General features: G+C 35.7%; 1 protein-coding gene across 1 annotated transcript in view; it reads right to left on the bottom strand.

The window, feature by feature from the left end:
• LOC121386401 overlaps positions 1–14403 on the bottom strand; it is a 130111-nt gene that overhangs the window by 89089 nt on the left and 26619 nt on the right. Inside the window, exons 5-8 of the mRNA XM_041517284.1 lie at positions 10306–10534; positions 9037–9366; positions 1737–1855; positions 244–469 (exon numbers count right to left, since the gene is read on the bottom strand). Coding sequence (XP_041373218.1) covers positions 244–469; positions 1737–1855; positions 9037–9366; positions 10306–10534 — 904 coding nt within the window. The remainder of the gene's footprint in view (positions 1–243; positions 470–1736; positions 1856–9036; positions 9367–10305; positions 10535–14403) is intronic.

Here is a 14403-nt window from a genome sequence, read left to right as displayed (position 1 = left end):
ATCAGGGTCCATGATACATTAGATATAATAAGCTTTCAAATGAGCTGTAATATAGCCATATGACTTTTCGGGGCCTTAAACTTTTATTAACTTGCTATTATTCCACTGTACAAAAAATGGTGGCTGTACTGTCGACAATGTCATTCATTATTCAGCAAAAAACAAAAGAAAAGGACAGAAACTAATGTGTAAAAGAGATATACTAATATAAATATTAGAAATACATGTAAGAGACATTCTTACGTGGAAAGAACAGGACAGGACTAGCCTCTGGTGTAATGGGGTTGCCAGGAATGGATGGGTGAGAGATTGTCACAGAGAAGACAAGGTATTTTTCAAAGAAGACCTCAGGTGTCTTCTCAAATTGTACAATGCATGTGACCTCCAGATCATTCTTGCACGGCTTCATTTTTTTATCAATGTAAGTAGACGGTATCTCCAGCTCATTTAAAAATGACTTGCCCACCTCCTGAAAACAGGAAATAATATAGCAACCATTTAGCAAAGAATTGCCTACCTCCTTAAAACAGGAAATAATGCAGAAATCTTTTAACAGTGACTCGCCCAACTCCTAAAAGCAGAACATAATGCAGAAATCATTTAACAATTACTTGCCCACCTCCTGAAAACAGAAAATAATGTAGAACTGTCTAACAATGACTTGCCCAACTCTTTAAACAAAATTTAAATACTATTGAAGTCATTTAACAGTGACAATTCCTAAAAGAGAAAATAATGCACAAAGCATTTTAAATGCCTTGCCCTACCACTAAAATAGAAAATAAATAGAAACCATTTAACAATGTTTTATGCAACTCCTGAAAAAAAAAGGATAATGTAGAAATCGTTTAACAATGACTTGTTCAACTTCTAAAACAAAAACATAATACAGAAACCATTTATCAATTACTTGGCAAATTTCCAAAACGATGATTTATCCAAATGATAAGCAGAAAATAATACATAACCCATTTAGAAATGATATTGTCTAACATGTAAAATATAAAATAATGTACACACCATTGAACTTGCTTGATTTGTACAACAAAAATAATAATTGAAACGATGTAACAATATGACTTTCATAACTTCTGAAAACAGATAATAAATCATAAGGAAACCATTTAACAATGACTTGTCAACTTCCTGATAACAAAACATATTTATCAAAAACACCAATCTCCCTCTTTCCAATTCGTGAAGTGTCTTTGGACCCTCGAGATATAATCACATTAATACCTACCAAACAAACAAACAAAGCATTCAAAAAGTCTTGATCCATGCTGGTTTTATTTGTTTCCTTCTTTTTTTTCAACTTGGACAACGTCATTTATTTGAATTTCGCAAAATGCTAAGAATGGTACTATTTTATGATTGACAAAAAGGTATTTATTGCATATCATAGAAAAATATGGTCAACATTGGTAAAAAGTATCATATTCAGATTGATCAAAAGCATAATATTAAGCCAATCCTTAAATTAAAACTTAAATTCTCTTTTGTCAGTGTTTGATATGACGACTTTGGTGTTTTGTCACCAATGTCACTTGGAGTTCGCTAAATTTTAAGAACACTACTATTTTATGATTTACAAAAATATATTTATTGAATGTCATAGAGAAATATGGTTTTACAGATTTTATGTTCAAAGGATTATACGTTAAAAATGTCTAATAAATAATTATAATAATAAAATATAAAAAAATCAATGTAAATAATATAATAATTATACAAACCATGATTTTCCATTTGCATACCGGTGCTGGAAAGGTACACGCACCAACAACTTGCATGTAGTAGCCATCAGAATCATTCTTTTGTGTGGGCAGTTCATTATCAGTCACATTGAAGACAGCTACAGAAAATAAAATAAGCCAACTAAACAACCAGGGGCCTATATCAGCCCATTAAGACAGCTCTGTTATTTCATTTTCTATTTTGTCACTAGTAGGTGATAATTTCTAGAGACTTTCAAATTTCCAATGTTAAATTTCTAATTGAAATGTTTAAACTTAATAAGAATTCGAAATTTTGAAACTTGCCAAACATCTCACTATTTGTTTGTGTTAACTGCCCTAGAGGATACTAGAACCAAGGTTTAGAACCATTTGATCAAAACTCTGGGAGAAGATACTTTCAAATTTGCAATTTAAATTTAGAACATGATATTAAAAATTCAAAAATATCTCAATAGCAGACTACGAGTTTGTGAAGGCTGCTTCTGCAAATAATTACATTGAATTTGAGAAGTATCAATTCAAAAGTCTAAGACAGGTTATACTGTTAATTTTTCGGTATTAAATTTCTTTCAAAAGTTTTAAAATATTTCTCTATTAGTGTGTGAAGACAGACTTTGAGAATCATTGTATTGAATTTTAAACTATCAAGTCAATAATCTGAAACCTAGTAATCTAGATAAAATATTTCTGTTTCCATAAAACTATATTTAATATTTATTTTTAAAATTATTTGTCTATTTAATATTTATGACATGTTTGATGGCTTTCCTTGATTTGAAAATAGAATTATGTCATATAACAATTAAGATGCAATTTCTAAACAAGTGTTATAGTTCACTCTTATTATGCTTTGTGTAGTGTAAAAAGCACAAATATCACGTCAAAATATCGATATGTACTATGCACAAAAAGAGATCTCACATATTTACTGTGAAACTGTTTTATTTGTCTTGAAAAGATAAGACTGTTTATAATGTGTGAGGATTCCGATTCTGATAATCCTCCACCTTCACTACCAATGCCTCAAACTAATCCATCAGGTCCACTGGTTCTATTGGCTGATCATGCAAACTTGAATAAAAAGTAGTCTCTTTGGAAACAGATGTGGGAGAACTACATGTACATGTATGTCATCGTATTCCTGAATATGATTAGGATGAAGACCAAGCTCAGCTGCAAGTGATAATCTAGAAATTAAAACAACTACTTCGCAGGAGAGATAAACGAAAAACCTATGAAATCAGAAAGAAGGAGAAGTATTTGATGTTTACTTATGCTGCTTTGACAAATCTTGCTAAAACTTGCAACTTTGAAGTCTTGCACGATTGCCTCATTAGAGATCACATTGTACTGGGTATTTGAGACAACACTACTCGATCACATTTACTTCAAGAAATCTGTAAAGGTGACAAGGCTGCATGCACACAGATGGGTACAATAGAAGCATCTGCTGAAGAAATCCAGAAATAGGAATCTCTGAAGAAAACCTGCTACAAACAAGTTTTGATCTGCAGCAACTTGTAACACTTCTTGTGAGGTTAAGAAACAGTGCAAAGTTGCTAAAAGAGACGTACTAAAAATAAAAGAAGTAATAATAATTTAAAAAAAAAAAAAAAAAAAAAAATGTCCTGCTTCGGGAAAATCTTGCTCTAAATGCAAACAGATGATACATTTTGATGTAAAGTGTCCTCGAACTAAAAATACACCACACTGATGAGTGCTACCCACTACAATGATTCTGATTGTGAGCTGATCCAGTCAATTAGTGATACATAAAAATGGAAGTTTCTGGGAAATCTGTAAAATTCCAAATTGATTGCGGATCCAATGATAATGTACATGTACTTCTGAAGAAGTTTGTGTGAAATGTTGAGTTGAAACAGACTGAAAGAACTCTGAGAATGTGGAACAACTCAAATTTGAGCCCTCTTGGCATCTGTAGATTTTAAGAAACCCAACAAATGAAAAGAACTATTCTGTCTTATTTGCTTTTGTGGAACACAATCTGCAACCAATTCTCGACCAAGTGAGTTTCTGACCAAATGGATCTGATTCACAAAATCGGTAAGCTACCTGTGACAATCCATTTACAAGTGGACAAAACTGCAACACCTGTTGTTCTACCTGCTAGATGACCTCCTGTACCTCTAAAGGACAAGGTAAAGAAAGAATTTGGCAGAATGGTTGATCTTAGTGCCTTGGAAACTGTAGATAACCCTACAACTTGGGTAAGTCAGATGGTGGGAGTGACTAAGAAATCTGGTGGACCACACATCTATATTGATCCAAGGGAACTGTATACTGCGCTGAAAACAGAGCACTATCTTATGACCAGTCTTGATGTGTTACCTAACCTGACACAAGCAAGGATCTTCTCAGACCTAGATGTTCGTCATGGTTACTGACATCTAAAACAACGATGACCTGTGTTCAAACACCCTTCAGGTGATACAAATTAGACGCTATGACTTTCAGTTAGTAGTGAAATTTTATTGAATACATTTCAGCAAACAGTGAGTGACGTTGGAAATGTCATGTGCGTAACTGATGATGTTATTGTGTATGACGCTGAAAGCAACAATGAAGAAACTGCTGCAGATCATTACAATAAACTTTCCAAAGTACTTGATAGTTGTCTGACCTTGGGAATCAAACTCAATAAAGAAAAATGCAAGTTCTGCATGAAACATGTTTTATTTTATTTGAACAACTCAGAGCTGCCAACCCCTAGCCACGAGTGAAAGTAGCATTCTTGACAAGCTGAGTGTAGCAAATGATATTTGAGCATAGCATGGCCGAATGTCATAAACAAAAGCAAAAGAAAACACCAAATAACTTTGAACACAAAGATGCATTATTCATTTTGCTAGCATCACATTAGTTCTCTTGTATTTCAAGTTACAGCAGTTCTCTGTATCTTTGTGATGACTTTCTTTATTTTATTGGAGTGATCTCCACTATCATCGGCTTTTCTTTTCAACATGCTATTATTTTTAATGGAAAAAAAAAGAAAGAAGTGTTTTATTTAACAACGCACTCAACACATTTTATTTTACGGTTATATGGCATCAGACATATAGTTAAGGACCACACAGATTTTTTTAGAGGAAACCCGCTGTCGCCACATAGGCTACTCTTTTACGACAGGCAGCAAGGGATCTTTTATTTGTGCTTCCTACAGGCAGGATAGCACGAACCATGGCCTTTGTTGAACCAGTTATGGATCACTGGTCGGTGCAAGTGGTTTACACCTACCCATTGAGCCTTGCGGAGCACTCACTTAGGGTTTGGAGTCGGTATCTGGATTAAAAATTCCATGCCTCGACTGGGATCCGAACCCAGTACCTACCAGCCTGTAGACCAATGGCCTGCCACGACGCCACCGAGGCCGGTATTTTTAATGGAAGGCTATACAGCAAAGTTGAAAGAAACTGCTATATAAACTTTCGAGACAGATCCTGTTACAAATGAGTCTTTTTAAAAAGAAAAAAACGCAAATGCTCATTGTTTAATAATGAAGACTTCGTCATTGTAACTGCAAAATACTGGGTCATGCTATTTTTAGCACAAATAACGATTGTAACGAAATGTAACAAATGTCAAATAAGTCGGGCGATTTGAACAGGATTATGAATGACCAGAATTAAAAAAAATTTTAAAACATAATCGAAATGCAATAAACCCAGAATTAATTGTTAAATTGTGCAATGATGTGATCAATACTAAATTTGAATGCTTATATTCTTATTTCAATTTAAAATTAAAATTACATACGTTCACATGTAATTTTCTATATTCACGGCATGCAAGCGTAACATAAATAAAGAACAGTTCTTTGAAGGTTTTATAGTACGCGACACTGGGTTCGGCCTACAGTAAAACTACATGTCTGTTATTGAATACATCTTACTATAACTGTTTTACAATGGTTCTTAATTCATAAATTATACATTTATATGTTGGAATAAAAAAACAAACAAAAAAGCCACAGAAATGAGGAATTCAGTTTTTAGTTTACGATATTCCAAGATTACGTCCAATTTGTAGTATAACTGCCAGAAATCGCCCGCTTTTCAACTGTACTCTGTAGACCTATCTATTGAAATTCGCGTTAAATATTTCTGAAAATATACTAAATATAATAATCAGTTCTTAAACTGTTGGAAAACAAGAAATAATAATGCAACAATAGTCTGGTTCTCAAGATTCAACCAGAAGTAGCTTCTAAAGCATGGCATACATTCGTATCCATGTAGTCTTAGAAATGTAGTGGGTTATCAAGACCAGTCTGGCCTCAAATCAATCGACTGTTAGCCCATTGTTATGAACCAATGTAGCCCTTAAGACAACAGAAATTAAAGTTGAAGGACCAAAATTCTTACTACATCGTTTTCCTACGTTTGTTTGCTAAAATTTCCTGCTTTTTTTCAATGTAACTGTGCTGTGGTAACACCCACACAAATGTCAATAAACAAAATCTGAAAGTACCTCGGTGCGCAGTTTATAAACAGAATGAAACACACAGACTTACGCGATCATCAGACTTAACCTGGTAGGTAGTAGGGTGGTCTTATTCATTCACGTTATTCATTGCTAGAGCATATTCTAGAGATGAAAATGTCTGTGCATAATAATTCATATCTTGATCAAGAATGTTCTTTACAATGTGAACACAAGTGTTTATTTTGGCCAGTAATTACTACACAGATCAAGCATTGTGTGTCAACATGTGAAACATTTAGAAAATGCTTTTCATTTTCATCATTATGCATACTTACCTAGTGTTAGTACAACCATTATGCTATAAAACCTGAGTCATCTCCTCCACTGCAGAATTGTCTTCCATTACTGGATGTATATCCCTATCCGAGTATGGCCAGACCATCACTCTCATCCTCAATTCAAAGTCAGAAATGACTGAATCAAGGTAAGACCATGGGGCAGTTATCTTGGTTGTGCTAGCACTAGGTAAGGATGAATAACAATGAAAATTAGTAAGAAATTTTCTAATAGTCTTATTCAACTTACTGTGCTAGCACAAACAATATGCTATAACAGGCGTGTTGTAACACCGTTGGAGCATATGAATTCAACATTAATGGGATGAGGTAAGAAAAAGAGTACTTACCCATTTGAACAAACGTGAATCTTCTCAAGTAATGGCAAGGTGTAGGACAACCAAGACATTCGAGTTAATTAGCCTAAGTGACTTCAACATTATCAATTACTGAATTGACAAAACATCTTTCACCCCTATGTGAGGCAAAACCATCTCACAAAGTGAAAGGAAAAGCACTAGACAGCCCCAGACAGGAACCACCCCCTACCCAAAATAGTCGACTCTACTATCTACTGACATGGCCTGTACCATTCGGGACCAACAGCCATGTCTCAAAAATAGAAGTGGTTGAATGTATGTCGACCCTTCCACACTCCTGCGTTAATCACCTTGATGATGTCCAAGGAATCATGAACATTCAGGGAAAGTGAGATTGTTTGAATCACATGAAGCCTGATGGAGAAAGCCGTCTCAAACTCCAGCTTAATGGTTGCAGCAATCTATCTAGACAAAGCATTATTAGTTATATCTCCCAGCTGTTTATTATAAGAAATAAACAGTCTCTTCTTACCATGGCAAAGAAGTTTAGTACGATGCAGACAATACTGAAGGCAATGTAGGAATGTTTGCCGAGGTAACTTTACCTGCTAATCGGAAAGAGTAGCCCATGAAGTGCCGACAGTGGGTTTCCTCTCAAAATCTGTGTGGTCCTTAACCATATGTCTTACACCATATATCTGTAAATGAAATGTGTTGAGTGCGTCGTTAAATAAAACTTTTGTTTTATTTATTTTTTCCGATCTGCTGCATCTGAAGAAAGATCGCACAGATGCAGTTATTTATAAATAACTTTTCATGGAAATCCATGAGAGGACCGTGATTAACATTTTCCTATTCACACAGACGAATCATGGTGTGAAAATTATGTGGCTTCTGCAAGTTTTTGCATCAGACACAATAATTTTCCTGAGACTGGCCCGATTCAGCATCAATCTTTACTGCTGAAATTTGGACCATCATTAAGCCCTGGAAAAGATTTGGGATTCATGAGCATCCAAATACATTATTTTTACACACACTTTAATGTCTTCAGGCATTATAATATATGAAGATGGAGCATCCCTTTTTCGAACCGGCCTCGGTGGCATTGTGGTTAGGCCATCAGTCTACAGGCTGGTAGGTACTGGGTTCGGATCCCAGTTGAGGCATGGGATTTTTAATCCAGATATCGACTCCAAACCCTGAGTGAGTGCTCCGCAAGGCTCAATGAGTAGGTGTAAGCCACTTGCACTGACCAGTGATCCATAACTGGTTCAACAAAGGCCATGGTTTGTGCTATCCTGCCTGTAGGAAGCGCAAATAAAAGATCCCTTGCTGACTGTCGTAGAAGAGTAGCCTATGTGGTGACAGCGGGTTTCCTCTAAAAAAACAGTGTCAGAATGACCATATGTTTGATGTCCAATAGCCGATGATAAGATAAAAAATCAATGTGCTCTAGTGGGGTCGTTAAATAAAATAAACTTTACTTTTTTTCCCTTTTTCGGATGATGATGCGAAAGTCTGTCTTATTATCATTGCCAATACAGATGTTAAATTTTGTTGGGTACCCAGTCATTGTGGCATCAAGGGCAATGGAAAGGTATATTCTGCTGCCAAGTCTGCTTTGAATTTGTCCCATGCCAATGTTACTATTTCTTACAGTTATTATAAATATATTAACCAAAATATGATTTCGACATGGCAAGATGATTGAAACGGTGAGATTACGAACACGCTTCATTCTGTCAAGCCAGTCCTGGAAGTGTGACAGTCCTACAACAGGCAGTGCAGGAAGGATGAAGTACCAGGGTGCGCATTTCAGTGTATTCATCTGAAGCCGACGAAAAATGATATATATGGCAACAGAAGCATTTCAAATCTTTTTCTAATTCCACACAATTAATGTTGAGTTTTTAAAACATTTTGATTTCTATACAAAATTAAAAAATATATTTACCTTGATATCTGTATTGTATTCTATTGTACGTTTCCCACATCTCTTTACTCTGTGTTTTACAATTTTTAGTTTTTCATGGAACTAATCATATTGATGTACTTACCTTTGTTCGACATATAATAGCCGAGGCGATCTCTATATATGTGCTCAATTGTCGTTAAACAATAATTGATTCATTCATTTGGTGTATAGACCCTGTACTCAAAACAAGTGCAATGTTTACTCAGGCTATCTGTACTCACAAGCAGATACAATCTCTACTGAGGATATACTGGCGTTATCGTTTGAATCGCGACACGTCCACACACCCTCGTCAACATCAGGGTTGAAAGATTCGATGACCATTGTGTATGATGAACCTCTACTGATTTTCAGCTTGTAACCATCGACAACCGTCTTACAACTCTTGGAAGTGAATTGGTTGTCACACTCAAGAACTAATTTCCTTTGGTCTGGTCGAGTGAACTCCACGTTTGCCGTGACGATTCCACTTTTCACCTCACATATTATGTCATGTGGAACACCCTTATAACCTCGCTTTATACTAGTGTAAATATCCAATTCTAAAGGCGCTGTTAAAAAAACAAGACAAAAAAAACAAAACTAGTACACATGAAATGCATGGTATGTTTGTTAGGAGTTTGACAGAGAAGCACAATTAATGGATGTGTTACATGTTCGTTTATACTCACGTTCATGCTTATATATAAAAGCATGATGTCCTGGGCAAACACAACTCATCTATATGGGCTGCTTTCCAAGACAATAATTAAGTTACTGGTACTGTTAGTTTGTATAGTGGCCTTACACCTACCCACTGAGCCGTTATGCTTGTTTTAGGGTGGGATTCAGTACCAGAATGAAAACCAAATACTTACATGTACCAACCTTAATTCTGGTGGATTATTCACTACACCATTAAGCCAGTTGTTTTACATGTACGACTGAATTGTAATTATGTGAAATTTGTGGAATGAGATAGATTAAGTTTATTTTGAAGTTATTGTTCTTTATTAGGATATAGCGTTTGGGACCAGTTTTCCAAAAAGAAAATTAGGAAAGTTCTGAACAATTTTATATACAAAATCAGTATTTCATGAATATGCTAATTAACAAACAAATTTTTTTTTACATTGGAAATATATAATTTTGATAATTATTGGAATTAAAAGGCTGTTAATAATTTATCTGGAAAGATGGATTTTAATTTTTTTTTAAATGTGCCGGAGTTACGTGACATCATTTTCCCAAAAACGTGATCAGGGTCTATGATACATTAGATATAATAAGCTTTCAAATTAGCTGTAATATAGCCATATGACTTTTAGGGGTCTTAAACTTAATTTTTAAGCCACTTTTTGCTATTGCTCCATACTACAAAAAAATGGCGGCCATACTATCGACAACGTCATAAACTATTTGGCAAAAAATGAAAGAAAAGGACAGAAACTAATGTTTAAAAGAGAAACACTAATATAAATATTTAAAATACATGTAAGAGACATTCTTACGTCGTGGAAAGAACAAGACAGGACTAGCGGCTGGTGTAATGGGGTTGCCAGGAATGGATGGGTGAGAAATTGTCACAGAGAAGATGAGGTATTTTTCTAGGAAGACCTCAGGCGTCTTGTCAAATTGTACGATGCACGTGACCTCCAAATCATTCTTGCATGGCTTCCTTTTTTGATCGATATAAGCAGAAGGCATCTCCAACTCATTTAACAATGACTCGCCCACCTCCTGAAAATAGGAAATATACAAACCATTTAGCAATGACTGCCCACCTCCTGAAAACAGGAAATAATGTAGAAACCATGGAACATTGACTAGCCCAACTCCTGAAAACACAAAACAATGTAGAAACCATTTAACAATGACTTGTCCACATCCCGAAAACAGGAAATAATGCAGAAACCATTTAACAATGACTCACCCACCTACTGAAAACAGGAAATAATATAGAAACCATTTAACACTGACTTGCACACGTCTTGAAAACAGTAAATAATGTACAAGCCATTTAACACTGACTTGCCCACCTCCTGAAAACAGAAAATAATGTAGAACTGTTTAACAATGATTTGCCCAACTCCTAATTTAAAAAAAAAAAATACTATAGAAGCCATTTAACAATGACTTGGACAATTCCTAAAACAGAAAATAATGTACAAAGCATTTTAAATGACTCTCCCCATAGTCCAGTCAATATACGATTTGACCTCAACATAATTGCAACAGAATTTTTTTTATTGCTTGACGAACTCCAGTTGCATATAAATATCATACTAAAAGTCCCAAGAAATTCTTAAAGAGGAACATCTTAAAAACAGCACTTAATTTTTAAAAAATATGCCAAACAATTGTGTCTTACGTAAGCCCACCATACATGCGTAAATATTGCAAGGGAGATAACTGCAAGTAATGCTGTCGCCGAATTTCTACTAATAGAAACCAAACAAGAATGAATAATGAGTGGTAATAATGGTATGTAATATATCTGACAGTTTTAAAACATTACTAAAAAGTAAAATGACAACTTGTTACTGTAAATGTATTATTAAAAAGCGATTTTAATTATTTATAAATAATGTTAGGTTATGACGTCATCACATATACGCGTCTGCAATAATCGGGTTGTACTGTAGCAAAACATATTGCATCCAATTAGTGGTCTAATTTATGAATAAAAAATACTAATCAATGCACTATTGATGCCTAGCAGCAATAATAGTTTATATGAAAATAATTTGATATTTGAATTTTACCTCATTGGAAACTTAGTTTTTCATCGATTATAAAATGTATGGAAGGCCGGAACGGCCATGTTACAAGCTTTTCAGTATAGTGACTTTAGGTTACAAAAGCAGCTGATATTCATTGCCGTCGGTATCACGGGTGCTGAGTGTGAGGGACCTAAGGAGAGCTGCGGCCTCCCCAATTTAAAAATATCCTCAAAATAGTTTAAAATGGCTAATTTTGTGATGTAAGTGCCACGAAAACGTGTTTAAATGGCTGATATTTAAATAATCATCGTCAGCAACGTAAATAAATGTTACTCATGTCAAACATCGTTGAGTTGTATATAATGAATTGCTGATAGAAATAAATATGTTAAAAATAACAAAGCTATCTACAAATATTTCAGGTATGAAAAGGTAGTACTTTTAATGTTTACTTGCGTTTCCAACCCTTGTGAGCGAGTAAATGGGTTGTTTATTATTTCCAGGAGAAAAAAGAAAATGGAGAGTGTATTTTGTGCAAGAAATCAGTTGATAATGGTCAGGCAACAGTAAAGTTACGCGAAAAAGGTTGTCATGGCATAAATAAAGTCAGCAAGGAACGCAGTGACATTATTATTGCATATCCAGGACAGACTGTTCATAAGGAATGTCGTAGAATTTACTGTCATCCATCCACTGTTCAACAAGATAAGCACAGACATGAACTTTCAGAAAAGTGTAAACCTTCATTACGTTCCCAGAGTTCACATTTTCAGTTTTCTAGTCATTGCCTTTATTGTGGTGAACCTGCAAAGTTCAAAAATAGAAAATGTGGGGCTGATATTTTTCCTATTACGACGTTAGAATTTCAGACATCAGTTGAGAAAGTTTGTAATGATCGTAATGACAAATGGGCACAAGATGTTAAAGGTCGCCTTGAATCCATTCATGATCTTCCAGCTGCTGATGCCATTTACCATCAGCAGTGCAGTATCAATTTCCGGACAAGAAAAAATATCCCATCTGCCTTTACACCAAACAAGCACATCAAAGTATCCCCTGGAAGACCATCAAAAACATGTCAGGAAGATGCATTTCAGCAGGTTGTGCTGTATTTGACAGAAAATGATAATGAACAAATTACCATAGCTGATCTCGTTGAGCAAATGAACAATATCTGTGGTGAAAATGCATACAGCTTACTGCACATGAAAAGAAAGAAAGAAATGTTTTATTTAACGACGCACTCAACACATTTTATTTACGCTTATATGGCGTCAGACATATGGTTAAGGACCACACAGATTTGGAGAGGAAACCCGCTGTCGCCACATAGGCTACTCTTTTATGACAGACAGCAAGGGATCTTTTATTTGCGCTTCCCACAGACAGGATAGCACAAACCATGGCCTTTGTTGAACCAGTTATGGATCACTGGTCGGTGCAAGTGGTTTACACCTACCCATTGAGCCTTGCAGAGCACTCACTCAGGGTTTGGAGTCGGTATCTGAATTAAAAATCCCATGCCTCGACTGGGATCCGAACCCAGTACCTACCAGCCTGTAGACCGATGGCCTGCCACGACGCCACCAATTATTATTACAGAATTGAATGGGAAACAAAATGTTGTCACTTTCAAAACCACAGCCTCAACTATTCTTCACAATTTTTATAAGCGCCCCCAAAATCAAGATTCTGAAACAGAGAAAATGTCCATTGTGGCAGCTGCAGCAAAGCTAATCAAAAATGATATCAAATCCATGAATGTGACAAAACTTCAATACGCTGCAACATCGGATATATCATCTGTTCAGAAGAATGTTGATTATCTTCCTGAGAGCTTGCAACTTCTGTTGAAGTTAATATTCGCTGAAAAAGATGCTAGTGTAAAAATTGCATCAGTTGGACAAGCAATAGTACAGGCTGCACGACCTCGAGTTTTGATAGCACCACTTCAGGTGGGTCTAGCTGTACAAATCCACCATCAGTTTGCATCGAAATTCTTAGTTGACACATTGCATAATCTTGGATTCTGTTCTTATTCTGAAGTCCAAAGATATGAGACAAATGCAGCTGCATCACAAGGTACTGACATACCCGGAATTAAACCAGAACATTTTGTCCAGTATATAGCAGACAATGTTGACCATAACTTAAGAACACTAGATGGTCACAACACCTTCCATGGGATGGGTATAATCGCAGGCATTACACCAGTAGCAACGAGAGACAAACCAATACCACGAACATCAGTAACAATGGATGAGGTCACTGCTTTGGCAAAGATCAATATTAATTTTCATAAAATGGAAAATAATGGCATGGTACCCCTCATATTTGAAAAATTGAACAATATCAGTATTGATGACCCAACATGGAAACTTGATCTTCTTTCTAAAATTACCTGGTCTCTTCGAGCACCAAGACCAGGCTGGTCTGCCATGATGCAAATGGTACACAATGGAGAATTTCCTGGCAAATCATCTGTAACATTCCTACCCATGATTGATATGGATCCTACTGATCCCTCTTGTATTTTTTCCACTTTGCAGTTTATCAGTAAAGAAGCAATGCGACATGGGACAGAACCAGTCTTGACCTTTGACCAACCACTCTACTGGAAAGCACTTCGAATAATCTCCAGTGAACCACAGGACAGTTTATTACATTCAGTTCTTCTTAGACTAGGGGGATTCCATATGGAAATGAGTTTTCTTGGTTGCATTGGTCATTTGATGGGAGGATCTGGACTGCAAGAGGCGCTGGACACAGTGTACGCATCAACTGCAGTTGGACACATGCTTAATGGTAAAGCAGTAGCAAGAGCTGTTCGAGCCCATTTCCTTGTTAATACAGTCCTAAACAATATGCTTCTGTCCGAGATGTATG

The sequence above is a fragment of the Gigantopelta aegis genome, chromosome 12 (genome assembly GCF_016097555.1).
Source record: "Gigantopelta aegis isolate Gae_Host chromosome 12, Gae_host_genome, whole genome shotgun sequence".
NCBI classification, from domain to species: domain Eukaryota; kingdom Metazoa; phylum Mollusca; class Gastropoda; order Neomphalida; family Peltospiridae; genus Gigantopelta; species Gigantopelta aegis.
The sequence above is the reverse complement of the archived record's forward strand: the minus strand, read 5'-3'. Positions and strand labels throughout refer to the sequence as shown.